This window comes from Chaetodon auriga, chromosome 20 (genome assembly GCF_051107435.1).
Source record: "Chaetodon auriga isolate fChaAug3 chromosome 20, fChaAug3.hap1, whole genome shotgun sequence".
Lineage (NCBI taxonomy): Eukaryota > Metazoa > Chordata > Actinopteri > Chaetodontiformes > Chaetodontidae > Chaetodon > Chaetodon auriga.
In genome coordinates, this window is record NC_135093.1 from 6,013,186 (window position 1) to 6,041,141 (window position 27,956).

Below are 27,956 nucleotides of genomic sequence, written 5' to 3' on the forward strand. Positions count from 1 at the left end.
CTCTCACTAACCTTTCCTGTAACTGTGCAAAAAAAACTAAGTTAAAATTGATCTGCTGTCGTCCTCATACTGTATCAACACTTCAACACTTAGCATTCCAGAGGTGGATTAACTTCATTGAGTTTAGGGGAGTTGAAGAGGCACTTATTCTGTATTATGGAGCATTAGACAGCATTAGAGAGCATTAGAACTATATTGTTGTTGAAATGGAAGACTTCGGAATAGGACGTTATGCAAGCAGTGGAGTGGGTTATGAGGGAAAGGGTTGGTGTGCCTCAGTGTACACAAGCTGGAAGGCAAACAGCGTGATGGAGTAAGGAGAAAAGGAGGTTAGGGAATCTAGGAGAAGCATCATAAGACGTTAGTCTTCCTGGAAGATGCTTAAATTCCTCAACATCCTTCTTCTGCTCTTCACAATCGGCCATTATTCCCAATCCATCTTTCAGCCTCTCTGCCGCTCTCTCCGTCCACATGGTAGAGCGCTCTCGGCTAAATGTCATCTCGGATGTGTAGAGATGAAAAGCTTGCTGTATTGTTCACCCGGGAGCTGTTACAGTCCCAAACAACCGTGTTCCTGCTGCAGGTCGCTCTCGCTCTGTGTATCAATTCAGTTGTACCCTTTCTAGAAATCATGAGACTGAGAAATTAGTGCAGGTACACGCAGATTAATGGATCTCTGATCTCAATCAGTGTCCTTTCTGTGATTCTGTCCTGTGGCGGCGCTGAAATAACATTAGCATTAAGCTGTGTGTGCGCTCAAGTACACAAATGTGCTTTATTATAGGTCAGCGGCACATAGAAAAATGTAGTTCTTCATTTAGAATTTTGGACAAGAAATGATTTATATTTATGTGTCTAGATTTAAATAATCAGTATTTTTTTTATGTGAACAATGGACACAACTGCCTGTATGTGAAAGGGGTCGCAGTCGACTCTCATGTGGTCGTGTACCGACAAACAGGTGAGTGACATCATCTTTTCAGCACCATTCAGCAACATCTCTTTGGCACGTGTTTGATCAGCTCCCTGAAGATGGATATCTGTCGCTGATCCGGTGCATCAGCTATTGCTGCTGTAAATCAATTTATCTAAAAGAAAATTGTCCTATTTTTCAACTTGTATTTTCATAATTAGAGTCCAGGTAACACGGCACTCACCACATCTATCGCAGAGATCAGGTAAAACAACAAGTATCGATGCAACAGGACGACAGATTCATCTGCAGTAATGATAAATGAACAATAGCCAAGTTAGCATAACCAAGAGAGAAGATGAGAATAAGACTCCCTTTAACTTTCCTTCAAGTCTTCATGTTTCTGTTAACACCTCCCTCTGTTTTTCATCTGTATTCTTACTTCCTCGCTCCGTCCTTCTTTACCTTGGGATTAAAACATTACATACACACTGAATATCTGGCCAAATCACCCCAACCCCCCCAAAAAACAAATACTTGTTTAATCCTTCCATTATCTACTTGTTTCTCCAATCCTTCTTTAGTCTTTGCAGTAGCATGTTCTGATGACCTCGACCTTTCTCCACAGATGCGTTCAGAAGCCAAAGCCTCTCCCTGCCCCTAATGAAACACGCTCCAGTTGTCTGAGTCACATCTCTGCAATACAATAAATATAGATTTTATTCATTATTGCAGAAGATGTGAGCAAGCAGCACATGAAAATGGGCTCCTCTTCTGCATTAAGGGAGTCTGTGAATGTGTTCCTGCGTTTGATGCTTCTTTGCATGATAGTAGTGTTCATTTTTACCCTTTACTTGTCTGTTAGCATTGGAGAGAGCACAGGGGAACTGAAAATGGGAAGGAAAGGGCAAAGAAAACATACAAGGGGGGCATTGATGTGAGAAGAAAAGCTGCTCCATTGATTCCTTTGAGTTAAATAAACAAACAGAAAAATGGCCACTTCTATCCATGCACACATGCACAGGCTTACCGACACATTCAGAGGCATCCCCAGAGCAGGGATTGGACAGAGGGAGGGAGAGGGGGGAGAGAGAGAGGGAGAGAGGGAGAGCACTCCTTTCCCACCCTTCCACAGCTGCTGTACTACCAGTAGCCCTGTCAGAGTGAGACATGAGAGCAAGGTGGCAATGATGTTGGGCCACTTGGACTCCTAGACCACTTCAGAGAGACTCTTCACCTTTCCGGTCCACTTCCTCACACACAGCCGCTTTTCATTAACCACCGTGGACCGGGAATGGATTCCAAGCTGCTGATTGGACCGGGGATCCCCACGCCGGACCCGACCGCCCGGGCACCCTGGAACATCAGCTCCATCAGTCCGCACCGTCTCATGGAGCTGACACCAGTCGCTACAGCCGTAAGTATCATGCCCCATTTTTTTTAAACTTATATTTTGTTTGTTTGTTTTGTTTTGTTTTTGGGTACTTGGAGGAATACCCCGCGGTGTGGCCGGAGAGGCTCCGTGCGCTGCAGCTATGCGTAACCGCTGCAAGAGCCGATCCGGAGCAGCTAAACTCCCCACATCTGGCGCAACAGCGAAGAAACTGTCAGGTTCATGCCTGCAGTGGTTGCTTTCATCCCTCCACCAGATCATTCATAAAATTTGAGGAATACCGTGTGAGGGGAGGTGTGTGAGGGAGAGGTTAACTGTGTGTGAATGAATGAATCGCACCATCCTCTCCTGCGCGTCTGCGCTCCGTTCATTCAGCACCGGCCCTGAATGAAGGCAGGAGTAGAGCGCAAATCCCCTTATCTCCTGTGTTTCTGTAGCTTGTACTATTGTAGGAAATGGCTGTAAATCGCTGCAGTGTTTGTAGGTATTTGTCGTCTCCGCGTGCGCTCTTTTGTGCCCGCGTCTGCGCGCGCGTCAAAAATATCATTCATGAATTACTGTTACGGTATTGCTCAAAATTACATGAATTCGTGGTCTGTTGGTGGATTTCATCTCCCGTCAGAGGACACGTCTCTTCTCAGGAGTGACTTTCGCGATCTGGTGATCTAAACAGCGTTTATAGACGATTTTGGTCATTTATCCTGACAGCTCCATACAAACCCTGTCACTGACTTCTGTGTCCTGATCTTAATTTACCACATTTAAGCTGCAGGCTAAGACCAATTCAGATCTGTATTGTCTCACAAGAACAAATTTAGCAAGGCAGCATAAAAAAACATGAACCATCTGATTTGTGTGTTGATTTGGATTGTTGGCTGTAGTTAAAACACTTTAATGTAAAGGCGTGCAATCACGTCCTGACATCCTTCACATCCCCTCTGCAGTCTCACTGACACATTTTCACTGCTGAGAGATGTGTGGTCACCAGCAGGAAGAATGTATTCATTACTAAGTCTCGTGAATCCATCAGGAGTCCATCTCCCTGTGTCTCCCTCTGTGTCTGAGAGTGGGATTAGTTTACGCATTGCTTTCAGGGAAATCCTTTCAAAAAGATGCATATCAGTGTATCCACCTCTGTGGTGTATGGAAAAAAAAAAAAAAACAGCGTAAAAAAAAAGAAAGTACAGCCCCAGGAGCCCGGACATCACCTCTGATTTGAGAGACGCAGCTGTTTGAAAGACATACTGAGGAACACATGGGTGCACCGCTACATTAAATGCAGTTCAACAAGTGTGAACGTTGACTTTGAAGTTCAGTCCTGCAGGCTTCAGTCTCTGTAGCTTTTGTGGTCTGGCCTTCATGGTGGGAGTGCTGGGAAAGCCGATACTGAAGCAGTGCCTGAGGCGAGCTTCGGCTGAGACAGATGGGATCTTCTATAAGTGTGGTTTCCATTTAAAAACCCTTTAGAAACGTTCTCTCCAGAGTCCTCTTTCCCTTTTACCACTGTTTGTTGCTTTTTCTCATGTAATTATCCATCAAATCTACAATCGCTGGATAATTAAGGAAATATGGGTCGAATTTCTGAACGCTCATGTGCACAGGTGTGTATGCACACACACGTTTGTGCAGGGGTGTGTCTGTGGAACGAAAGTGATGTGAGTGCTGATGTGATTGTATGTGGATTTGTGTGTCTCTGCAAGGGGACAGTGATACATTGTGTGTGTTTGTGGGGACATGTTTTCATGTTGTGGGGACATAAATCTGTTTACACAGCCACAGTGTGGGGACTTGCCTTCCCTATGAGGACAAAACACAAGTCCCCATAAGACAAAGCATTACATTTTAGGTTGAAGACTTGGGTTAAGGTTAGGTTAGGGTTAGGTTTAGGCGAGTCATGGTTATGGTTAGTCTCCTGAAAATGAATGTAAGTCTATGTCATGCCTTAAAAAACACTAAAACACGATTGTGCGTGTGCTCCTTTGTGATCATGTTCTCTGATCTGCAGTTGATTAGAGTGTGGTAAACAAATGGCTTTGCCTCTGAAGTCACAGATAACATTTACGTGCAAACTCACTGATAGGCTGATTAACGACTTGACGCACGGCAGATTCAGTAGGCAGATAATCAGCTGTGCGGTTAGCGAAGCATGCATGAATACTGCGAAGCCTCTGGACAACTGAGAAAAGGGTAGCAGTCGTTTTTGGTTTTTTCACATTAGCATTCAGTACGACAAAAACGTGGTAAAAGGTAAGCTGAGGGTTTAATGTGTGCCAGTAAATAAACTAAAACTAATGAAATGAAGACTCCATTAGCAACTAGTTGAAATCTCTGACTGTCCGTCTTTTAATCTGTGTACATTTTCGGCAATATGGTGGAAATCAATAACATCATATATAAGGAAAAGATTATTCCAATACTGCTTTAAATGAGGATATGACATGCATGCAGAATCAAGTGATCATTTCAGTGCAATTAATTTGGTTCTGCTGTTATTCAACTCATTTTGTTTTGCTTCTTAATTAGAATTTGCTTGGCACACATTATTTTGGACAACAGGAACGACAATACCTGCTTCGCCTTAGATAATTGAAATTAAATTGAGAGAAAGAGATTTAACAAATACCTCCATCAGAGGTGTCTGGTCATACTGCCTGGTTACTAGAAATGAATCAATACGTGACAGCCAATGAGAATGCAGGATTCTCACTGACACTGAATTATCAGCTATAGCAGCACAGTTTCTATATGAAAGTGAAAGCTCTTCATTAAGGTGCGTTCACTGACTCACGTTGTTGCTCTCTGTTGTAATCTGACACCTGAGCGGCCACAGGCCTGTTTCTAATGAAGACACATTGCTCTGCTCTGATGAACCTTCGCGCTGATTCAAAGTATGATGATGGTGTTTTTTGTGTTGAGAGGGAAGCCCCTCAATCACATCTGTTGAATGAGTCTTTGGTGTTACAGAGTGATGTAATTTCCTGCATTTTGTTACATGTGCATACAAATTCATCGGTTTGGAAGCGCTCAAACACATGTGAGCACAGCTGTTTTTGCTTACATGAACATGCATATGCTTGCATTTTAATTCAGATTTAATTCCTTCAATGCACGTTTATTTGTCCTCCCCTCCTTCACCCTGTCTTTCACTTATTTGTCTCTGCCTGGTCTAAATCGCTGTGCATTAGATAACCACAAGACCAAGAACATTCATATCACTTGCTCTCCACTGACGAAGGGAAACCCAGAAACGCTGCCACCACAGCTTCAGTACGTGCTCACAGAGGGGAGAGTAAAGAGAGATATAACCACCCACCATTTCCATCTTTAAATCCCACACAAACATACAGTGGAGGAGACTTCACTTACACAGCGCCTCTCCTTCCTCCTCACCGTGTGATCGGCATTAATCTGGCCCTGAGCCGCTAGAGCTAGGAGAGAAAGGGAGGGAGAGGAAATGAGAGAAAGCAAGGGGAAGGAAAGGAGTGATGGACACAGTTAGGGGACAGAGGAGCAGGCGTGAAGGAGGAATTAGGAGGGATCGGGAATCTGGGAAAGATCCAGCGGGGAGAGCGGCAAGAATGTGGAAGGTAGAGCCGAAGCAGGGAGGGAGGGAGACCTTGAGGGTGATCCACCACATCACAGCTGACAGCTTCAGACTGGAAGTGTGTTTACATTCCACACACACATATGCACACACACACACACACACACACACACCACATCTGCATATCACCTTCACTCACTGCGCTCGCCCGCTCCTTCAGTAACACAGTGACTTTTCTCTCTGCTAATCAGATGCCGTCCTTTCAGCAACAGGAGCTCGTGACTCCGCAGAAATGTAGGACTGCTGAGACAGATGTCAGACACTCAAGCACACGCGTGTCAGCAGATGCACACAAACACACACACACACACATGCGCGCTTAAACACGGCATCCAGGATTAATGAAAGGAGACGTGTGTGTTCCAGTGGAACACCGGGGCGAGGGAGATTTAGCTCAGTGGAAGCAGTCCTGGCGAGTGGGCGTGTGCATCTGTGTGTGCGTGTGTGTGTGTGTGTGTGCGTGGGCTTGAAAGAAGACAAAAGGAAGGTGTGAATGCAGGGGAGTGTGTCACCATCTCTGGAAGGAATTCTCAAGGGAGCTGTGTGCTCTGAGGTGTAGCAGCGTCTCACAAGCTAAACACGCCTGTGAACTGAAAACCCAATATTGACAAAAAGTCAGCTTTTAGGGAGGTTTTTTTTTTTTTTTTTAGCACATTAATACTTATCGTGAAAATAATAGTCATTATTCTGAAATGGGTACTTTATTTTGGTGCTAATAGTTTTGTACTTTTACTTTGCAGCTTGCAGCGTATTTCTACACTGTGGTATTGCTACGGTTGCTTAATGTAAAGTCTGAGTACTTCTTCCACTACTGTATATAGGTGTGTGTGCGTGTGCGTGTGCGTGCGTGTGTGTGTGTGTCTGTGTGTGTCTGTGTGTCTGTGGGGAAAGTTCTCTTCAAGGTTAAGCTGTCTAGGAGTTAACAATCCGAAACAAACGTGGCACCTTCAAGCTCTTGAAACGTGTCCTTGCTGCGTTCAGAAAGGGACTCGCAGAGAGGCAGAACATAGAAACTTCAGAAGAACGGTAAACAGACGTCGTCCTTCAGAGTCACTATACGTTCGACTGGCGTCTCCTCCGGACTAAATTGAAAGTGTGTGAGATATTTTCGGATGAAAAATGCAATTTTTCAAGTACTGAACTTCAAGATGTCTTGCGGTGTTTTCTCGTAAACAAACAAAAACTCTGTTTCTGTTCAGTGTTCCTCATCAAACCACGTGTCGATCCATTTCCCTTCCTCTTAAACAAAAGACGGTTTTTGAAGTATTTAAAATTGTTTACATCCATGTTGACGAGCTTGCCGTCTTCTTTTCTGATGCATTGCACTTAACCGCCACCTACTGCTGATCGCACATACATTTTAGACAGAAATATGATGATAGAGGAAAAGATCATGGGTCAAAATAAGTATGTCACTGTTACGTATCTGATGTAATTTAAGCACGTTACGTTAAAACAGATCAGTGTTGAGTTTAGCTTTCACACGGGACATGAACAGCAGTCATCCTCCGTCCTCATGCAGACTTTCTTGCTCTTTATACTACGTCACCTGACTTCCTCTTTCGCTCCTGACATAATTACTGCAGCCACTAGAGGTCGCTTAGCATAACACTGGCTAACCCTCGCCCTATTGTTAAGTAACTCCAGTTTTTGTGTAACAGCTTGTTCCTTTGCCTCTGGTGAGAGCTTCTCTTCATGTGGACGCATGTCTTTTGTGTGGACTTTATACATTTCTGATGATGAACAAGGCGCTGTAACTGACAGTAAGCTCGTGTGCTGGAGGCCTTGTTAAATGTCTTTGTTGCTGTCAGGGATCGATGGGCGTCAGTGTCTTCATGACCTTCAAAAACAAAACAGTTACTGGAGCATAAAGCACAGATAGATACTTTCATCTTCTCTCAGCTCATGAAAAGGGAAGAGCTTGCTCAGAGTGGGTGTTTCTGTTCTGTGTAGGTTGCTTGAAGTCCCAGCGTGATGTTTTAAACCTCATACTAACATTGGAAACCAATTATTATTACCCTAATTATATTACTGAATATCCTTTTAAACTATAATTTGAATGGAATGGATTTGTGGTTTATGGACTGGGCTCCAGAATAAATGGATTTTCTCTCACTCCGGGGATTTGTCTAACAGTTGTTGACACTAAGTAATGCGTACCCACCAACCAAAGCCACATCTGGAGTCATTATGGTCTGGTACAGATCCAAGCTTAAAATACAAATCAAACCATGTAGAAAACCAGTCATTGTAGTTTTTTCGAGGCAGTGGTACAATGAAAATAAGAACATGTACTCAAGTACTGTTCAGCCCAATGAAGGCACTTCACCTGAATATTTCCATTTTCTGCAACTCTACTACATTTCAGAGACAAATATACTTTTCACTCTACTATATTAGTGTGGCTGCTTTAGTTGTATTTCATACCATTTTTGTCCAGCGAAAAGTGAAAACCATGTATCTCCAAACGTGTTTTTGAATTTAAATTGTTCCTTTAGGTGTTTCTCACAGGACAGAAACTCTACAAACATCCTATAGAATAGATACATTGCTGTAGATGAAACCACCCAACAGCATATAAGCGGCTGAATTGTAGTATTAGTTTTTTTTTTTTTACATGAAGTAGAGGATCTGAATACTACCAAGAAAGGTTTATTTTAATGAGATATGTTGATTTTGTGAAACTAACAATAAAGTTGTGTGATATTACAAAAGAGATATGTTGTTAAAAACTAGTGATAATTGCAAAATATGTCATTATAACATGAAGAACATCTTGCTATGATGTATTACAGTGAAGAAAGTTTCTCATAAAAACAAGAAACGGATCCTAATACCACAAATTAACCCGCTCCCTCCTGTTTTCCTGTGGCTAGGGTTCCATGGTTCCGAGCCACCCGTTTCCAACGGTGGACGTTCCGGACCACGCTCACTACACCATCGGCGTGGTCATCCTGGTCGTGGGAATCACAGGCATGCTGGGAAACCTCTTGGTCATTTATGCCTTCTGCAGGTATTGTAAGCATCCTTTAATGAACTTGTTCAGTCACATTTTTTATGTATCTGTGATAACATATGTGATAATGAGATGACTGGTTTATCCATAGTTCTAATTAGATGAATGGTAATATTTCAACAACTGTGTGTGTGTGTGTGTGCGTGCGTGCAGGAGCAGGAGCTTGCGGACACCATCCAATATCTTCATCATTAACCTGGCAGTCGCAGACTTCCTCATGTGTCTTACTCAGACGCCCACCTTCTTCATCAACAGCATGCACAAGCGATGGATCTTCGGGAAGAAAGGTGAGACGTGCACACAGAGTGACATGAGGGATGAACATTTCAACTTTACGACCTAACACACTCCACATTTTACACTTGTGTCATATTTCAAACCGCTGCACAGTGACAACGACAACCTGAACAGACTGATGATACACTCGTTTACACGCATGTGCACACATACACATCATTAACGCTCGCGTACACACATGCACTTCAAATTCCACAGGGACGTGTGTTGTTTGCCGACCCTTTTGAGTGTGACCTTACAGTTCAATTAAAATTCTGCACACACACACACACACACACACACACACACACACACACACACACACACAAACCTGCCATCCCTCATCACCCTTTTCTGCTTCAGTTTAAAAGCGACACCGAAGGCTTACTCTGAGAGTATCCAAATCCCATCGATCACAAAGAGCAAGCACGAATGCATGTCGGTCGTGTGTTTTGCATGAGTGCATTGGGAGGGGGCTGTGCTGTAGTGTGTATGTCAGCATGCAACCTAGTGGGAACAGATATAGAGCGAGAGTAAAAGAGACTCCACACTCTACTGATCAAACGCTGATAGTCAGAGCGCTGTGTTTTCCTTCAGGAGTTGTCCTGACCTTGATGAAGACAGCCAATCATTGTTAGATCTGGAGCTCAGCTCTCAATGGTGGTTTCTTTTTTCCTAACCACTTCCAACCCCCTCAACCACTTAGAAAGCATTTCTTTTTTACCTCCTGCCATTCCTTTTTAAAAGACAGGGAGAGAAAGAGGTGTGGATCATAAGAGAGGTCAAGAACGAATCAAGAGCCACAAAGCAAAAAGCCCACTGCGCCCGGCCTTTTATTTGTCTTTATTCATCCTGTTTTACAAGAATTCATAGAAACTCCCTGCGAAATCTTTAATGGTAGGGCTTATTAGTAGCACTGTGGCTTTCAGGACAGCAACACCCAGCCTGTGGTTTGTTCATTTTTAACAGAGGCGATGGTCCAGTGTGAAGGTTAGGGTTATGGTTAGAGTATATAGGCAACAATATAGTACAGAATTAATTATTTGTAGTATATAGTTTAGATAACATAGAAGATCAGAGATGAAACTGACAGAAAGGCAACAACAATGAATAAGGGCATCATTTATTCTGACACTGTTTCATGCTAGCCCTTCCCTGTCGGGAGGGGTTGTTAGCAAGTTAGCGAGTGATGAGTTCTATTCGATGTCAAACTGTGGGAGAGAGTTATTAACAATGTGGTACAAGACATTCACTATCGCCAAAGGATGAATTCAATATCTAATCAATATCAATTCATGTCTTCAGTGACATTTAAGCCGCATGCTTCATGTATGCCATGATTTATTCGCTAAGTCCGTTTCCATTGTGCTTTGTCTCATTTTGGTTTTTGTCAGTACACCAACATTTTTACTTAGAAAATCTTTCACCTTTTTTTTCTGGACTGAAATTTCTGTGCTTCCACTTTTTTTCGTTCAAATTGAAAATGTGCATAAAAGCTGGTGTATGGAAACACACTTACTGTTTAATGCTTCCTAAAAACTCATGGTAGGACCTTATTGAATGACCTTTCCATGTCTGAGATGTTTTACATATACTTATGTAGAGTATGTTGATTTGGCCACAGTGCAGTGATCTTCGCTGTTAGACGAAATGCTCCAGGACTTCTTAATTATTGTTCCTCTCTGGAGAACAGCTGCTGTTCTTTGGGTTTCAGTCTGGACCTTATTAGCTTCAGTAAGGTAACAAGGGCTGTCAAACACACGCAGACGGTCAGGATGACGAACGTACAGGCTTTGTGATTTATATCAAGTTGCCTTGAGTTTCTTCACGCGGGCGACACATTTCACATTTTGGATGTGAGGACTGTGATTTCAGGATGTGTGACAGGTCGGCGGTAATCACACACTCAGGGCCTGAAGGGACAGCAGCTGATAAAGTGATGATGGAGTGTTTGTATTGTCTTCATGTGTATTGTGTCAGTGTGTGTGTGTGTGTGTGTGTGTGTGTGTGTGTGTGTGTATGTAGGCTTGCACTTAAATCCGCAAGCGTGCATGAATGTGTTCATCCGATTTCTTCATACATAATGGATTGATGCAGCATAATGATGGACCATAGAAACACTGTGGCAGTCCCTGAATGAAGCAATGCACAGTATGTCAGCATAAGAGTTTAGGTTTATAAACCGTTATACACACAGTAAGTATGTTCAACATGTACTAAATATTCCAAAACTACATTTAATATTTACATTTTTAATCACTACTATGCAGTTTTTACATGCTCCACTTTCTCCGTCCTTCCCGTTTCCTCCCTATTTGTCTCCAGTCACCATCCATCTTTTATAATGCTGCTACTTGTCTTTGCCTGACACCCTGACTCCTCCTTCACCTTCGCCTCCTCCTTCACCTTCGCCTCCTCTCGCTCAAACTCTTCTTCGCCCCTTCTCCCTTCCGCTGAACTCAATCCAAATGGGCTTTTTTGCAATAAAACACAAAATGCTCAAGCAAAAGATATAATTGAAACTGATTTTTTTTTACCAAACGGAACATTAAAAGTGAAAAGGAATGCAATTTGGAGATGCCTAACAAGTCTCAAAACAGCCTTGGCTGATATCTCAGAGGTCTGAATATGCTGTGTACAGTGTTTAATTAGAGAGGAAGTTTATATGCAAGAAGTGTGCTCAGAAAAGACTGACGAAAAGGCAGAAAGACAAAACAAAACTGGATGACAAGTGAATCGGTTCCTTTATAATTCCTTCATCCCTACGAGAGCAGGACTGACCAGAGGGCAGTCATGTTGAGCTAATGGGTTAACACTGGTGGTGCTACATGTAAATTCAGAGGATGAACAACATCATCAGGAGTTAACAAAGTGTCGCCCCAAAAGACTTTTCTTTTCGGCCTTTCTCGTCATCTATCACACAACTCATTCGACTGTAGCTTGAGTGGAGTCAGTCAGTCCAATTAAATCAGCTGTTTGTTAGCTGGCCAAGTAATCAGGATTCAAACATGTCAAAGAAAGTAATGACTCCTCATCATCGTTGTTGTTATTTTGATGATTATCAATATCACATTGTTTTCTCATGTTGTCGATTATAGCTGCTTCAATGCTGCATGTAACTTCTTGCCGTGACAATTTTCTTAAAAGGAGTTATGGAACGTGGGTGTGACACATGTTCTCTAGGTAATACGATGTTAACAAAGAGTACAATAGATCCACTGTGGCAGTTAGATGATCACTTGACAAAACACCATCGAAATTACCCACCAAACAATCTCATACAGTCCACAAATCTGAGGCGCAGGTTTAGAAACACAATCAGCCACATTATTCCCAGCTGTTGTTCAAGACCTGTACGACCTACTGGTACAGCTACAGTCAGTAAACATTTGTCCATCCTCTCCACTACCCCTCTCTCCCCCTCCTCACCTCTCTCTACAGGTTGTGAGTTGTACGCCTTCTGCGGAGCGCAGTTTGGTATTTGCAGTATGATGACACTAATGGTGATTGCAGTGGACCGGTACGTAGTGATCACCAGGCCTCTGGCCTCCCTGGGGGTAATGTCGCACAGGAAAGCCATGAGCATTGTGGCTGTTACCTGGGTCTACTCCATGGGCTGGAGCCTGCCCCCCTTCTTTGGCTGGAGTGAGTACAACTGAGACGGTGAAGCTGAGTCATCATTGATCTGTGTGATTCCTCTGAAGGATTCAGTTTGTTGAGTCTGTCTTAGTGCTTCTCTCTGGATGTTTTTATTTGTGTCAGATTCCTGATGAAAGTCGTACTGCTATGTCGAATGGATCTGAGTTTGCCTTTCGTCAACATGCCAAACACATTTCATGTAAAATCAGTCATCAGACGCCGGATCACCTCGTGATTTCCTGTCAGCTAACCAACAATAATCGATGATGAGGTCGTGTCCGACTGGCTTTTCTTTTTCCTTTGTTGTATGTGCTCCCAAATATCTTTGTATGTTCGTGTTAACATGTCAGCATCTATTAGGCCACTAAAACTTTGTTCTACTCATTCTACCATCACATTCAACACAAGCTGCTGTCACGGTCACAGGTTGTCATTTGTCATTTTGATTGCCTGACTATCTTTAATTGGGTGGGCACTACCTAATATAAGCCTGTCAGAGGGCAGACGCCAGAAAGATGGAAATTAATTTCCCAAGGGTTAACAACAAACGACAAGGACACTGCGTACTGAACTATCAGAAACTAACAGCGAACAGCTCTGTGTTCTCAAAATGCACTTTTACAATAAGGTGTCTGTCCAAACGGGGCATAAATTATGGCAATAGGCACAACAAAATACAGTAGGTTTTAGTTTACGAACAGCACACACATTTGCACTCAACTGTATATATAATTTAGACACTCATTGAGGTCAAGGGAAAGTACAATTTAGTGTCAGCTGTTTAAGATTTTACCAGTGTTGTCTGTATAGTGTCGCATGCAGAGAACAGTGAAGGACCGAGTATAGAGCCCTGGGGAACTCCACAGGACAAAGGAATCTTTGATGAACTCAAAGTCCTTTTTGGAAGAGCTATGAATCAAAGTTCAACCTGACACTGAGATTTATACATACAGTACATATGTAAGAACATACAGCATTAATTATTCGGATTTTCTTGTGGACAGCATTTAGCTATAGGCTCTGTCTCTATAATGTGTTGCATTCTTGTGGACAGTCCGTTATAGTGCATTGGTTTTCCCTTTGTTCCTTACAAAAAAGGAGGGTTTAGTTCCATCTCTACATCCACTGAACTGAGACTGGACAACAAATGTACGAGGTCAGACTTATTGTACATTCAAACAGAAAATATATGACTTTTGGACACGTTTTGCCACCCTGCTTCGACTCTGCTGCTGTGGCTGCTTTCCACTTAAAAACCTCTCTGAGGGTTTGGAGCCCCACTGCTACAACAACTGAACACATGTAATAAAAGTGACTTATGGCTTCCCTCCATGTCTGGAGAAAAGGGAAGTGTTTTCCAAAGTCTGCTGCTATGTGATAGTTAGAAATCGTTATGTGTGTACGTGCATGGTTAGTTGTGTTTTCATGTGTAAGCCAAGACACAGTGGTGTCTCTATGTGTGTGTGTTTTCTTTGTTGATTTTGTGTGAAATGAAAGATGTAGTCCAATATGGAAGGAACCCGTGGTGTGCATACCAAACACTACGAGTGTTAGTTTTCACAGCAGAAACAACCAGAGTGCTCCAAAAGCTTTTTCTGATGGATTATGCACATGGGCCACTTAGGTCCCACAGTCATATATTAACGCCTCAGCTTGGCAGGTGGTGTTACATATAACAAAATGCCGCATGAATTTGCATGATACACTTTTAGTCAAGCAAGCTGCTGTAGGTGCTTATTAGCAGTGTGAACAGCATGACTCTACGATGGTAATGTCATTTGGTCAGTGTGGTGGTCAAACAGGTGACTGTGGAATGTCAAACGAGGTACAAATTCAACTGTACCTACAGGTTATCGTTATCAAGACTGCGTACCGGAGGACAGTAGGATGGATGTGTTCCTATTACAGATGCAAGTAGTTCAAGGTCTTACAGATAGGGAAGAAGCAGGAAGTTATACAATACAGATGCAGAACAATAGGAACCACTAATGTGTGTGTGTGTGTGTGTGTGTGTGTGTGTGTGTGTGTGTGTGTGTGTGTTCTCCCACAGGTGCCTACGTCCCAGAGGGTCTGATGACGTCATGTTCCTGGGACTACATGACGTTCACCCCTTCTGTCCGCTCCTACACCATGCTGCTCTTCACCTTCGTCTTCTTCATCCCCCTCTCCATCATCATCTTCAGCTACTGCTGCATCTTCAGAGCCATTCGACACACAACGCGGTCGGTACATGCACGCACGCACGCTGTGCACCTCTTCAAACACACACTCCCATATACATCACTAAACACATGGGTGTCTGACAGCAGACTGTGCAAGTGTTGACACTGATGTCTTGTTGATTAACAATGTGTCTGGGTTTTCTATTGATTTTCACTGATGTCTCACTCAACCTGAACACTAATACTGCCCGTGCAGGCAGCGCTGGCAATGAAGTTGATGAGGAAATTGTGTGTGCGTGCGGAAGAACAATATGTCTAAGTCATTTACCTTAGCTGTCAAAATAGATGAACTGAAAAGAAAAACACACTCGAGAGGGACGAAAGATTTGAATGGCAAAATCTAAAATTACAAATTCCATTGAAAGCAAAAGCAAAAAAAAAAAAAAGAAGGCTTCATAACTATGTGTATGTGTGCGACAGGGCAATAACAAAGATCAATTGTGAGGGAACCAGAGACTCTGCAAAGAGGTTCAACAAGATGAAGAGCGAATGGAAGATGGCCAAGATCGCACTCATCGTCATCCTGCTATTTGTCATCTCCTGGGCCCCTTACTCCTGTGCAGCCCTCACTGCATTCGCTGGGTAGGTGTGTATGTGTGTGTACTTAGCCTGCAAAAGAGACATTTTTACAGTCCGGTGATGTCAAAACAGCTCCATAGGAACTGAAAGCCGGCGAGGCACTTTATCATCCGGGACTACGGTTCATGATAATAAAACAGTACTGGTAAAGGTCATCCATCTATCACTCCAGTTTAAATGGGAAGGGGCTTTGGAGGCAGGAGAGAACATCCAGTGTCAAGGCATACATTTACTTTGTGTTCAATCTGGATGTATCTTGAAGGATTACGGTGCCTGCAGTTATCTCAGCCAAGCCCCCGCACGTTGGTCGTTGCGCTGACATGAACTGAGAGCGCTGGCTGCCTGGAAGGTGGGATATTAATCCTGATGCAGACACATTTTTAGATGAAATGGTTATACAGTTAGATTAGTATCTGCTGTTTAAGGGCGCTCTAAAAGCATCCGAGCCGCAGCGAGGATTCTGGGAGAGCTAGACTCCATGATAGCAACCATATATGTACATGAACATGGATCATTGGACAGATCTTATTTGAACAGCGAGTTACTGTTTTGGCTCAATCTCACAGCTCTCATAGTGTATTTTCAGACGCAGCAGGTGGCTGTTTTTACTGACAGCTCTTAAAAAAAAAAAAAAGCACTGCGCAGTACCTGCTCAGCTCCAAACAGCAGACAGGCACAGTTCGCGACTCGCTGGTGAACATCGTGGATCATTTAGCAGCTAAAGAGCCAGACTTCCCTCTGGAGTTGGTAGAGACTAAAAACAGAGCTAAAAGAGGGAATACTGGACTTGTTGATTTGGACTGTTGGCTGATGGAGTGAAAGGCAGCTTAATAATTGGATGCTACAACTACTGCAGAGTCAATAAAAATACAGTTTTCAGTTGAAGTGCACATTTTGTGGTTTGATCTTTGTTTGATCTTCAAACAGCAGCATGACTCCAGTGAGTGACATCCCACTCCCGTGTCACAACATTAATTCTGTACCAGGAAACACACCCACCACTGCCCTCCTCACATCAATGTGTCTCATTTCCTTCTCTCATTTTTCTTCGTCTTGCCCACATCTGTCCCTGCTCTCCTCTCTCCTGCCTCTCAGGTACGCTGACATGTTGACTCCGTATATGAACTCCATTCCTGCTGTGATCGCCAAAACATCTGCGATCTACAACCCCATCATATATGCCATAACGCATCCCAAATACAGGTAGGATGCACGTCTGAAGTGTGGCGTTTCATTTACAGCTGATGAAATTAATGGCGTGGAAATAACATTAGGCTGGATTTACCATTTACTCAGTCTTTATTGGAGACGCAATCATGCTTCTCAATCTCTCTCAAATTCTAGTCTGTTTTATTTGTGTGGCGATAATCAAGCACAGCATTGCCAATGCACGAGGTTTACAATGCAGGCAGTGGTGTAGCCCACCCTGCTGCCACTGAGCAGAGACAGTGGAGGTCCTAGGCCACATACGATACCATACCGCTTGTCAAGGATAGGTGTGCAACTGTTGCTCTCAGACTCTGTCTTTCACTTTTCCGCTGCTCGTCTAATACAGGCTGCATCAGCGTCTCATTTCTGTGAAATATCAAAGTGCTAAGGTGCTAAAGGTTTTCAGTCCGGATGCTGTAAAGAAGCTGCAGATTGTTGTACTTTTCTTCTTCTCTGGCTATGAGAAAAGGGGCTATTCTGAGGTCATGCATTGTTAAGATTTATTCTTGACTCTAAGGGTTAAGTCTTACCGTATTAAACTGGATTTATTGTTCAGTGTCAGATTCGGTCGTTGGTAGCACCACTGGAACACTACATGTATGTATTGTACACGATCATGTCGGATCACGTACAACAATGTATTCCTCGTAGTAACTATATAAAAATTCATTATTTTGTGATACAGCGTGGCTCGTGCTGTTCAACCATCAGCGCTGTGATGGAGAGCGACAAATGGAAAAGGCTCTGCTAGATGTGTTCTGAATTACCGTTTCTCATCATTTCATGTCGTCTTCCTATCAACAATCTCAGAAAGTCGGAGGGAAAAACACAAACAGCTGACCGACCACAGTTGCAGAATAGAGTAGAATACAGTTTGATGTCCCTGTGGAGAAAGTTCTGAACACAATACATCCAATATACAGTTAAGAGACATAAAATACGATACAACATGTAATTACCTTTTTGACAGCTACATCATGGCCTACGTAGTCTTCACCCGCCGTGTGCGAAGGAGAAACTACAGGTCCTTCCTTCCTGCTGCTCCCAGTAGACCATACGCACCAAAACTGACAAATCACCCGTGTGTGATATCAGTGTGCACTGAACTGCAACCTGAGTGTTTCCTCTGTGTATTGATGTGAACTCAACCATTGCCTTGTTTTACTGATGTTGTTTATTTAAGTATCACCGCTGATGCTTTTTATTATTAGACTATCCCCTTTGCCGCTGTAACACTGCAAATTACCCTGCAGTGGGAATAATAAAGGATTATTGTATCTTACTGCCTATATGGCGTCTAAGTGGCTCGGTAGCTGTGCCGCAACCCCTTAATGCACAACTATAAACCAGCTGCCTGAGGAGGTTTTTCTCCATTTTCTCCTCATGGCAGCGCAGAGCTGTGTAATGCCGCCACTGGGGTCACTGGTTTTAATGTGTTGAAATGTGCTTAGTGTAGAATTTGATTGCTTTTTTTAAACTCCTAATTAAAAGGTGAAAATGACCTAATTTATCTCGGCATCCAGCGATGTCAGGGGGCCCCCACACGTCACTATCATATAATGTTTGTTCAATTATGGTTTGAGCATTTCTCTCTCTCTCTCAGGTCAGCACTCAACAAGTATATTCCCTACCTCGGGGCACTGCTGTGCATTACTGGCAGAGACCGTTTCAGCAGCAGCAGTTTCCTGTCCACCCGTCGATCAACCCTCACCAGCCAATCAGAGAGCAAGGGCCCCAGCAAGCCCCGCAACTCCTCCCTGTCTGAGAGCGAATCAGTGAGTGTATCTCATATCTAATATGGTATGTCGCCGTCTTACACTTCCCACGACAAATGCATCGAGTTACGAGTTGATGATTTTAGTCTCGTGTGTCTGTGGTTTTGTCTCAGGCCCACTTCTCAGACACGGAGGACGACTGCTCGTCTCGGACGCCTGTCAGTCGTCAGTTGTCCAGTGATGTCAAACAGGTGCGTCATAGCAGCCAGAGGTCAAAGGTGAGAGGTCACAACATGGGGGAATTTGATAGAACTGCCGCCCACAACCCCACTGACCCAGCCATATGTCTCCTCTCACAGATCACGGTGAGTGCTGGTGCCTGGCTTATCTAAACATACTGTTTGCTTACTTTAATATGCTCCAGCATGAATTAAACTGAAGATTCATGCAGTCTTAAAGTCATGCACATCGAGCTCTATTACTTTAAGTGTGGTCAGACTGAGTGTCACGCGGGGCTCATCTGAACTGTTCCCACAATAGTTTGATATTTTGATGGGATGCTTTGCTTCTGTTTTGGCATTACGTCAAGACTGATCTTAATCCTCTCCACCTAAATTTGAGAAGTGAGGTCATATTGTTTTAGAGTCCTGTTAAATTCAATAGACGTCATGTTTATGTTTGGTACTCATGGCAAGTAACGCTGTGAGGTCAGGTTAGTAGGAGGCCTCTTAAAGTCCAGGCTGAAAAGGATTCCTTAGGGTGTAATCTGATAAGGTCATGTTGCTTTGGTCCCCTGTGGCAGTACGGTTTGATTTTGTGATCCCAGTGTTTCAGTGTCTAGTCCCATGTTGCTTTGGGTTCTGGATAACACTCTGACCTGCAAGTTTGTGGTCTTAGTATACATTTTGTTTATTTTATTAAGTCACAAAAATGAAGGTGCCAGGCAGAGTCCAGTTGCACCCAGACTAGCATGACCTCTACATGATTGTCTGAAAGGCACTACTAACCCCCATTGACTGGACTAACATGACCACATGGCATTAGGCTAAATGCTTTAAAGAAACAATGTGTAAGGTGTCACCAGGCCATGGTGGGGGGGGAGGGTGAGATGAGGGGTGTTCAGCTGGATCTCCACACTGGACCTTCAGCATCCTCATGAGTAGAACTTCTGAGTAATCACAGCATCTACAAAACCATTCAGTTATAGTATCATAAAGGAAGTAAAGTAAATAAAAAGATGATAATCCCAGTTCAAACTGGTGCAGTTTGATGGGATTTTTGATTTAAGGCCATATTCTGAACCATTTATTTGTAAGTAAGTCATCCAGGATGTGGTATATTAAGAAGGCATTGAAGACATCTCCCCTTTAATTCAAAGGCATTCTTTCGTCCTGACTAAGGGTCCAGTTTTGCTTGTTCTGTTGTCTGACCACTTCATCAGAACCACTTCATGGATGATCAAATAGCTTCAAAACCTCCCTCCTACCACACCTTTCTGACGTCAGATTAGACCATTTCTGTAACGGTCGGACACTCACGCCATGATTGACCAGCTGACGGGAGGTGACGCTTTGAACTTCTCTCTCAAGCGCTCTTTTTCCATTCTTTGTCCAACTATTTCTGTGCAGCAGCATGAATGACTTCCGAAAGAGACTGTCAGAAAATGTGTCATTCCCATCTTTAAACAATATCTGATGGATATGATGGTAAGCTTTTCACCCTGCCATCCCATCCAAGGCCCATTCACACCTTGACTCATACGACTCTAATGACTCTCACATGGCAGCCAGGTGGACTTTTGACCCACATGTGAACTCAGCGGCTCTCAAGGAGTGAATGACCTTACAGAGGTTAAATGATTTTGACTCACCACCAGTCAGGCAGAACGGATGAAGCCTCTTGACTGAAGGTCAAACATCAAGAGGACAGCGTTAGCTTGACCGATCAGGGAAGTCTCGCTTTCATGAGCTGACAGGCAGGGAAAGGATGGAAACATGCATTAATAGCTTCTTGATAGTGAATTGTTAATTGAAACGCTATAGAACTCTTTTTATGTGAGCGGTGCATCTCGGCGAATGTTTGAAACATTTCTAAGCATCGTGCTGTCGGGTCAGTGGAGAACAACAGTTCATTCTGTTCGGACTTCTAATATATGGAGCATTTCCGTCTCTCTGTAATCATCTTAGTTCACAGAAAAAACACAAGTAAGCCACATAAGCAAGTGCGCACACACACACACACATACAGGCATACTGCCATGCAGGTCAGGTTCGCTGAGGACTCCATTACAGAGGGTCCGAAGACTAATCCAATAATCTGGGTGTTTCAGTCTTAATCCGCAGCTTGCATGATGCAGCCCTGTGTTTCAAAGTACTGCACTTGGCAGCTGAAGATGGATGATTGTCTAGGAGTCTCTGACCTCCATCTGCCTCCATCTTTGCACAGAGCAGAGGATATTCACTTTTACTTTTGTCTGCAGTCACAGTTTACCTGCTTGTTCTCCTGTAAACGGTGTCATTTTATAAAATGATAAAGAAGAAAAGTGTGAAAATGTACTTTACTGTGAAATACTGACTGTGATTAGTCTCACCTTTGCCATATTTTGATTTTCTTCAGTTTAACACATTTTTACCAAATTATTTTTTGATGCAATTTTGCCCATTTTTGAGCAGGCACAGTAACTCTGAAGTACTTTCACTTTCACCTTCACCTGATACTTTTGGAGTATCCGCTCGTTACCTTTCCTGCAGAGTTAAATGAGAAGATGGATGCCACGCTCGTGTCTCTACACTAAATATGAAGCTACTGCTACTGTATGATGCAGCTGCTGGTTAAATTAATGTAGCATAAAAACTGGATACTGGGGAAAACAGCTAGCCTGGCTGCCTCTATCATCTTTCCAACTCACTTTAGATGAAACCGTATGAAACTGTAAAATCCAGTTTTATAACACCGCGGGTTTGGGTGCCCCTGTTTTCACTGCAAAGGCCGCGTGTGATTGTTACTTGCAAGCTGTGAACTATGGGAAGAAACATCACTACATAATTTTCAAGAGAGATGCTCCTTTATGTGAAGGGTCTGTGTCCAAGTCTCCGAGTTGAAGTTGCTCTATATGTAGTTATGATGTGACCTGGAGGCTCACACAGTACAAAAGATCTTGTGATTGTAGCCAACACTAAATGGCTGTGTTTATGTGCGCACTGTTCAGACTCTGACAGAACCTGAAGACATCTTCATGTCGGACATCAACCCGCAGCCAACCAGTCATCTGCCTGCTACTGTAAGAGTCCGTCCGCCTCGTGCTCTGTGCAGTGGATGTGGCATCTGTTGTTTTGCGTCATGAAAATCAACAAATCCCATGAAAAAAAACAAAAAACAAAACCATAATTTTTAATTGTACTAACTATTGTCCGTGTTGAAAAGCTTGGCGTGGCTTGTGCATAAGTTCCAAAGAACTCTGAGGAGTGTTGTCATTGTTATTAATTATACATGTTTCAGAATAAATGATTTGCACATTTTAGTGAAGGAATATTGTCAGTCGATGCAACATTTTGGCTTTGTATTTTATTCATAGTTTTTGGACAACAGTGGAGTTCAAAGGAACAGAATCCTATTGAGCGTCTCAAAACAGCACAGTAACTTTTTTAGGTTTGTGGAGGTGGAAAGTTGATTATTCGATAAAATGTGGAATGGAAAAACATGCATGAAACAAACAGAAATGCCACGTCTCTATCGTTTCTGACATTGTTTTTCATCGTTTGAGCTCATTTAATTATGTCATATCCATTATGTCATCAGCTCCTATAGGTTGTTTGCAGTCATGTGACGTACAATTCAGACGGAGGGCAGGAAGTGAAAACTGCAATGGACGAGATGGAGGAAAGTTCTTACTGGGCTAGTTTAGATGAAGTCACAGGAGAAAGGTGTCCTGTGGATTAACCGAGCAACAAACTCTGAGCGCTAGGTTAACCACCGGCAAAGGTCCGGTGAAACGCCACTACAGACGTGGATCGTTGCTAATGAGACAGGGTACGTTACTTACGTCCAGCTGTCTTCTGTGAAACCCTTAACGCTGATTTAACAAGTGTGAGTGATTGTTGCTTGTAGCTGTTACTTTAAATCTATCACCGTAGATTTAGAACAATAGCTAATGTTACACCATTTCCACCATTAGCCCACCCAGCTCCTCCCATTAGCAAGGCTTTTTTTTTTTTTTTTTTTTTAAGCATTTTTTTCAGTCAATCTCTTGCCTTTTTCACCATTATGAACAATTTTTGGTACTCGATAAAAGCTCCTTGTGGTTTCTTGGTTTAATTGATTTGAGTAACTTCAAAACATCGGCATCTTGACTGTGTGTTATAGTGCATCCTATGGAGAAAATCACTTCCTGCCCTCCATCTGCAGTTTGCGCCACAACAAAAGAGTGACGTTACATCATCTGTAAGCAACCTCATAATTGCGCAACGGTAGTGGATGGAAACGTGCATCAATTGGCTTTTTTTGTGTGTAGATTTTCTTGGAATGTGGTTAAAATGCGAGCTACATGTCGCTACTAAGATAAATTCCTTCTTTGTTTTGTTGTCTGTTAAGGGATTTGTCCACTATAAAAAAAAGCTCCACCTGCCAAATGGTTGGCATATCTCTCTCGTCCTTCCATTTTTCCCCTCCTGCCCATTCTAGTTCATCCAATCAATCGTACTTTCCGTTCTGTCCGATTTCATTCACTTCCTGCTGCTCTGACATCAGTGCTAATCAAACCTCGTGGAAAATCAAAAGCCGGGGCGCTTCAGCCTTTCATTATCTGTTCATTTTTCACACCCACACCCCATGTTTCTAATCGTGTTATGTCTTTTGGATGCCCCCTGCTGTCAATGCAAAAGAGTAAATTGACAATTGATTGATTCCTCACAGACGTTATTGACCAGCCGCTCTACAGAAATGAAAGGAATGCTGTACTAAGAATTACCCAACTTTGAATAAGCTGTTTCACAGTAAAAAGAATATCTATTGTTATACAAATAAATCACATTACATCAGTTTAACATGTAACTTATTTGTCTTTTAAGCAAAAAAGCCAGAACGCAGAACACAATTTTGTTAAATTCCATAATTGTGACATTTCTATTTAATGACTTCCTTCCTGTGTATCTACAGACAACTTTGGACATGCTTGTGACAGGCTAGCTGTTTCCCCCCATTTCCAGTCTTTATGCTAACTGGCAGCAGCTTCACACTTCAGTCATAAGAGTGGTATTGATTTTCTCATTTAATTTGGGAAAAATGCAAAGAAGCACATTCCACAATTACTAGAATCAATCACTCTTTCACTGATTGTAGCCGAAAAAGACCAAAGCTGTTAAACAGATTCATCCTTTCAAAACGATCTACTTAATCATGCTTGGTTAGAGCACTTTGCTCCTCTAGAGCATAGCCATTGATCTCAGGGGTCAACCCTGTGATACAGTCACACCCCATCAAGAATACTGGGAGAGCCATTCATCAATCCACCCAATCAATGCCTTTGATCAGCTGTGACTGGTTCTTGTCTTTTGCTGCCAGGCTGAATGGAGGAGAGCTGCATTGAGCCAGATCCCAGCAACACTTCATTCTCTCCTTTAACCTCCATCTCCATGTGTTTTTTTTTTTTCTTCCACACAAGCATTCAGCCACCTACTCACATTCAACATGCCAAGTCTCAGCCTCAACACCTGAACATCTCTGTCTCTGCCTCCCTCTGCCTACACAGCTGGAGAACGTGATGGAGGAGTCAGGGCCAAGGACTGCACGGAAGACCTCGTCCGTCATTGTCACCTCTATATCCAGCCCGTCCATACTGCACAGCCCCCCAGGTTTCCATGGCAACATGAAATTGACCAAAACTTACAGCCCGGTTGCCAAGGAGCCCCTTGATATCACCAGGCTGGAGACGACAGCATTACCATGAACAGCTGGACAAAAAGAGTAACGACAGTGTGTAATGTGTGTGTGTGAGTTTCAGTATTTCCCCCATGAGACTTTTCTGTACCAGCATGCTGTTTGCTACTAATGCTAATTCAAAACCAGAGCATGCTCTTCTTAATTTTTCTTTTTTTTTTTTTGCACAGCACAGTGTGAGTATGCCAGCGTGAGTGCCCAGTAAATTTAAATGCATGTGTGCATATTTGCGCACATGATTGTGTTTTACTTTTTCCGACATATCTTGGTGGCTGGACTGGAGATGGTTTACCTCAGAGCCGGAGGCAACAAAATTAGCCTTAAGAACACAATATGAAAAGCTCTTTTTGTCCAGGGTTGAGCATCAATTGGATTTTTATCATCATAGCTGAGTTGAAGAGTCATGAATGACAATGTATTGTCTTATTTTTTCAGTTTCAAGGTGAAATCTCTTTGTATTGCCATTCAGCAGTTGAATGTTTGCTGTTCGAAACACGTTTTTTCCTCGAGGTTTGTTCAGTACGGTTAGCTGATTCTTTGACTACGACTGTGGACATAAAAAAAAAAAAAAAATTATGAGCCATATTTTAAACACTATATGCGTTAACGCATACCCAACTTGTGATGTAGACAGAAGCGCAGTAGGTCCAAACTTTATAAAAACATCTTTTTTCACCAATCTTTTAATATGAAAACATTAACAATTCAGAACCAATTCTCAGTACCCGACCTGAAGTCTTTCTATTGTTTGTATTCTTCCTTTTTCTACTGTACTTGAGGATGTGAGACTAAACACACTGACATTAAAAATGCATTTAGCAGGAGTTTTTATATTAACATTGAATAAAATGACTCCTGGTAGCACTACTGATCCCACTGTGAATCAACACCGAACTTTGCATCTACATGCAGATTGAAGCCGCTTAGAGCTCACAGTTTTGGTTCTCAAAATTTAAACCATATGAAACTGTGTGCATGCTCACCTGCAGACTCCACCGGGCACGGCTGTGTTGTGTTCTGGCTGATCGCACCCATCCAAGATGATGCTTGAGATTCCACCAGAAGTGCTGCAGTGCATTGCAGAAGCATCCCAGCAGCGGCTCTCTGCTCTGAAAATATGCCGAAGCATCAAAAGCACAGAGCACATCAAACTGGGCAAGCAGTCAGACACAGGAATGGCTTTAGAGAATTCAACCAGTTTTCAAAATAAAACAGCCTGTGCAGACTCCCAATCACATATCAACAATAAAAACAGTTACAAAAAAAAGAAAGCACTTAATAACTGCGTAGCCTACTCCCCCATGGTGGAAGCGCAAACACCTGACGAAGACAAGCTCGGGAAGGCGTGCCGCTTCTGAAACGCTCCCAGCAACCAGAACACGACACATCCATGCCCAGTGGAGTCACGTCGTAACTGCACCTACATGATGCAAAATGTCAGTTAGAGTAGACAAATAACAGGTGATGACTGTCGCAGATTTGGTCACAAAGACAGACAGAACTCTTGCAGCCAGAGCTAAAGTGACCACATTTAACAGGTGAAGAGGAAGAGACCTCCACAGGGAAGCTCACGCTGCTTTGTTTCTACCAGTAAACGCTGGTGCGTTTATTTAAAAATGCAAAACTTAAAAAACAACCTCCCTAATGCTGCTCCCCAGCCGACTCTAAAACAAAGCTACTGCAAATTAATTAAAATTCAAATCAGCCTGAGACAGTCTGCCAACACGGCATGTTAGCAAGGAGAAACTGATGGCTCATCTCAGTCCTTCTGCCCCCTGCTGGTCAAAAGAAGCTTTAAAGCAGCTTTAATATGAGGTGAGTTCTGAACTGGGTAAACAGACACACATACACGCACACGTTAGTTTTGTTTCCCCTCTGGCTCTTTCTCATTGATTTTTCCATCCAGTGACACGAAGCACCACAGATCAGACAAATCAGGTCACATAGGTCTCAACACCACAGTACATCAGCCAACACTGTAGTGTGAGAGCGAGTGTGAGTGTGTGTGTGTGTGTGTGTGTGTGTGTGTGTGTGTGTGTGTGTCCGCACTGAAGAACTGGACTCAGTACTGTACTTTGCATTTCTCTTGATGCCATACTTTGCTGTAGTATCTATGAAGATCTACAGGTGAGCTCGCTAAATGACTTGTGGTTTCAGGATTGTCATGGCTGCCCTCCTCATAGATGGATGCACAGAACTGCATCACGTTTTAATGTCTTTTCATTAAGCGCCACATTTCCAAACCTCTGTACGTTGCAGCTCCCTTTGAGATTTCTAAGACTGCTGCATCGTTGACTATGATTGTAATAACCGTTCTGTTCTCATGTCGGATTAAATCTGACACGTGGTCATTGCTATGTTTGTTAAATGATAAACCGTCAAATTAAAAGGGCAACAAAGGTCGACGCGTTCCCGCTGTTGCTCATTTAGCCCTCCTGCCCATCAGTGAATGTACAAAATGACATGAAATTATGGCATTATGACAAAGCTAACGTGATATTATTATTATAAATATGAAATTGAAACTCTGCTTTAATTAAGTGATGTTTTATGAAGTGGTCGTTCCATGTTGATTTTGTTTTCTTTGTACAAAATGTTTTGTGTTGTTATTTATTTTTCTAAATAAAAAAAGTTTTTAAAATGCTGAGTTCTGGCTGCGTCTCCATGTCTTTGCCTTCGTCCATCACAGTTTGCAAGGCTCCAAACTCCAAAGTATTCAGTTTTTTGTTATAGAAAGATACAAAAACAGCAAATTCTTATATACAAAAGCTGGAACCAGGATAACTTTTGCTCGAAAATTACTGATGGATGATCTAAAATGTTGCCAATTAAGTTCATATCATCGACTGATTAATGGACAAATCCTATCAGCTCTACACTAAACGTCCTTCATTACACCATCCGTCCTCTAAAAAAACAGTTGTTTCACAAACTCCACCTAAATTCACACACACAAACATTGATGTATGCATCATCTGTCCGTCAGTGTCGACTGACCGATGCTCTCATTGGTCACTGGATCTGTTTCCTGAATGGAAGAGGTCCATCCAGCACAGCAGATAACAGCTGGAACATCCTGATCTCAGATAACAGTGTGGCATTAGTGTAGGTCATATCTGTCCAGCGTGTGAGCAGATATCATGGACAGTTATCCTGCTGGCTGTTGGACCTGAAAAGACCTCCCTGCAGAACTATGGCGCCCTGCAGAGGTGAGAGTTGGTACTCAATTTGCATAAGTGAGAGGGGGCAGACAGACACAGAGATTATTCATTCATTCGCATACATTAGTATCACAGTACCATCCAGGTCGGAATCACCTGTTATCAGTTAAATCAATGTTTTTCTCCTTTTCCTCAATAGTGATGATCCAAAAGACGAATATTTAAATGGTTAAAACTTCCTTTTAGTCCCCACAGTGTTGCATGATGGGAGAATACTGTCACGACCATTTGTCCC

The 27,956-nt window shown here is 42.8% G+C and overlaps 1 protein-coding gene across 2 annotated transcripts; it reads left to right on the forward strand.

Annotated features, from left to right (window-relative positions):
• Nucleotides 1-2,061: 2,061 nt before the first annotated feature.
• On the forward strand, nt 2,062-27,082 carry LOC143339306 (melanopsin-A-like). 2 transcript variants are annotated; one of them, XM_076760476.1, is made up of 11 exons: nt 2,062-2,330; nt 8,787-8,923; nt 9,080-9,213; nt 12,644-12,847; nt 14,892-15,063; nt 15,484-15,645; nt 16,738-16,845; nt 18,455-18,626; nt 18,740-18,931; nt 21,775-21,846; nt 24,313-27,082. In XM_076760476.1, exons 1-11 carry the CDS (start codon nt 2,208-2,210, stop codon nt 24,508-24,510), a joined length of 1,674 nt encoding a protein of 557 aa, XP_076616591.1. In that variant the 5' UTR covers nt 2,062-2,207; the 3' UTR covers nt 24,511-27,082. The 2 variants fall into 2 exon arrangements, with proteins under 2 accessions (XP_076616591.1, XP_076616592.1); XM_076760477.1 differs by lacking the exon at nt 21,775-21,846.
• Nucleotides 27,083-27,956: the final 874 nt, after the last annotated feature.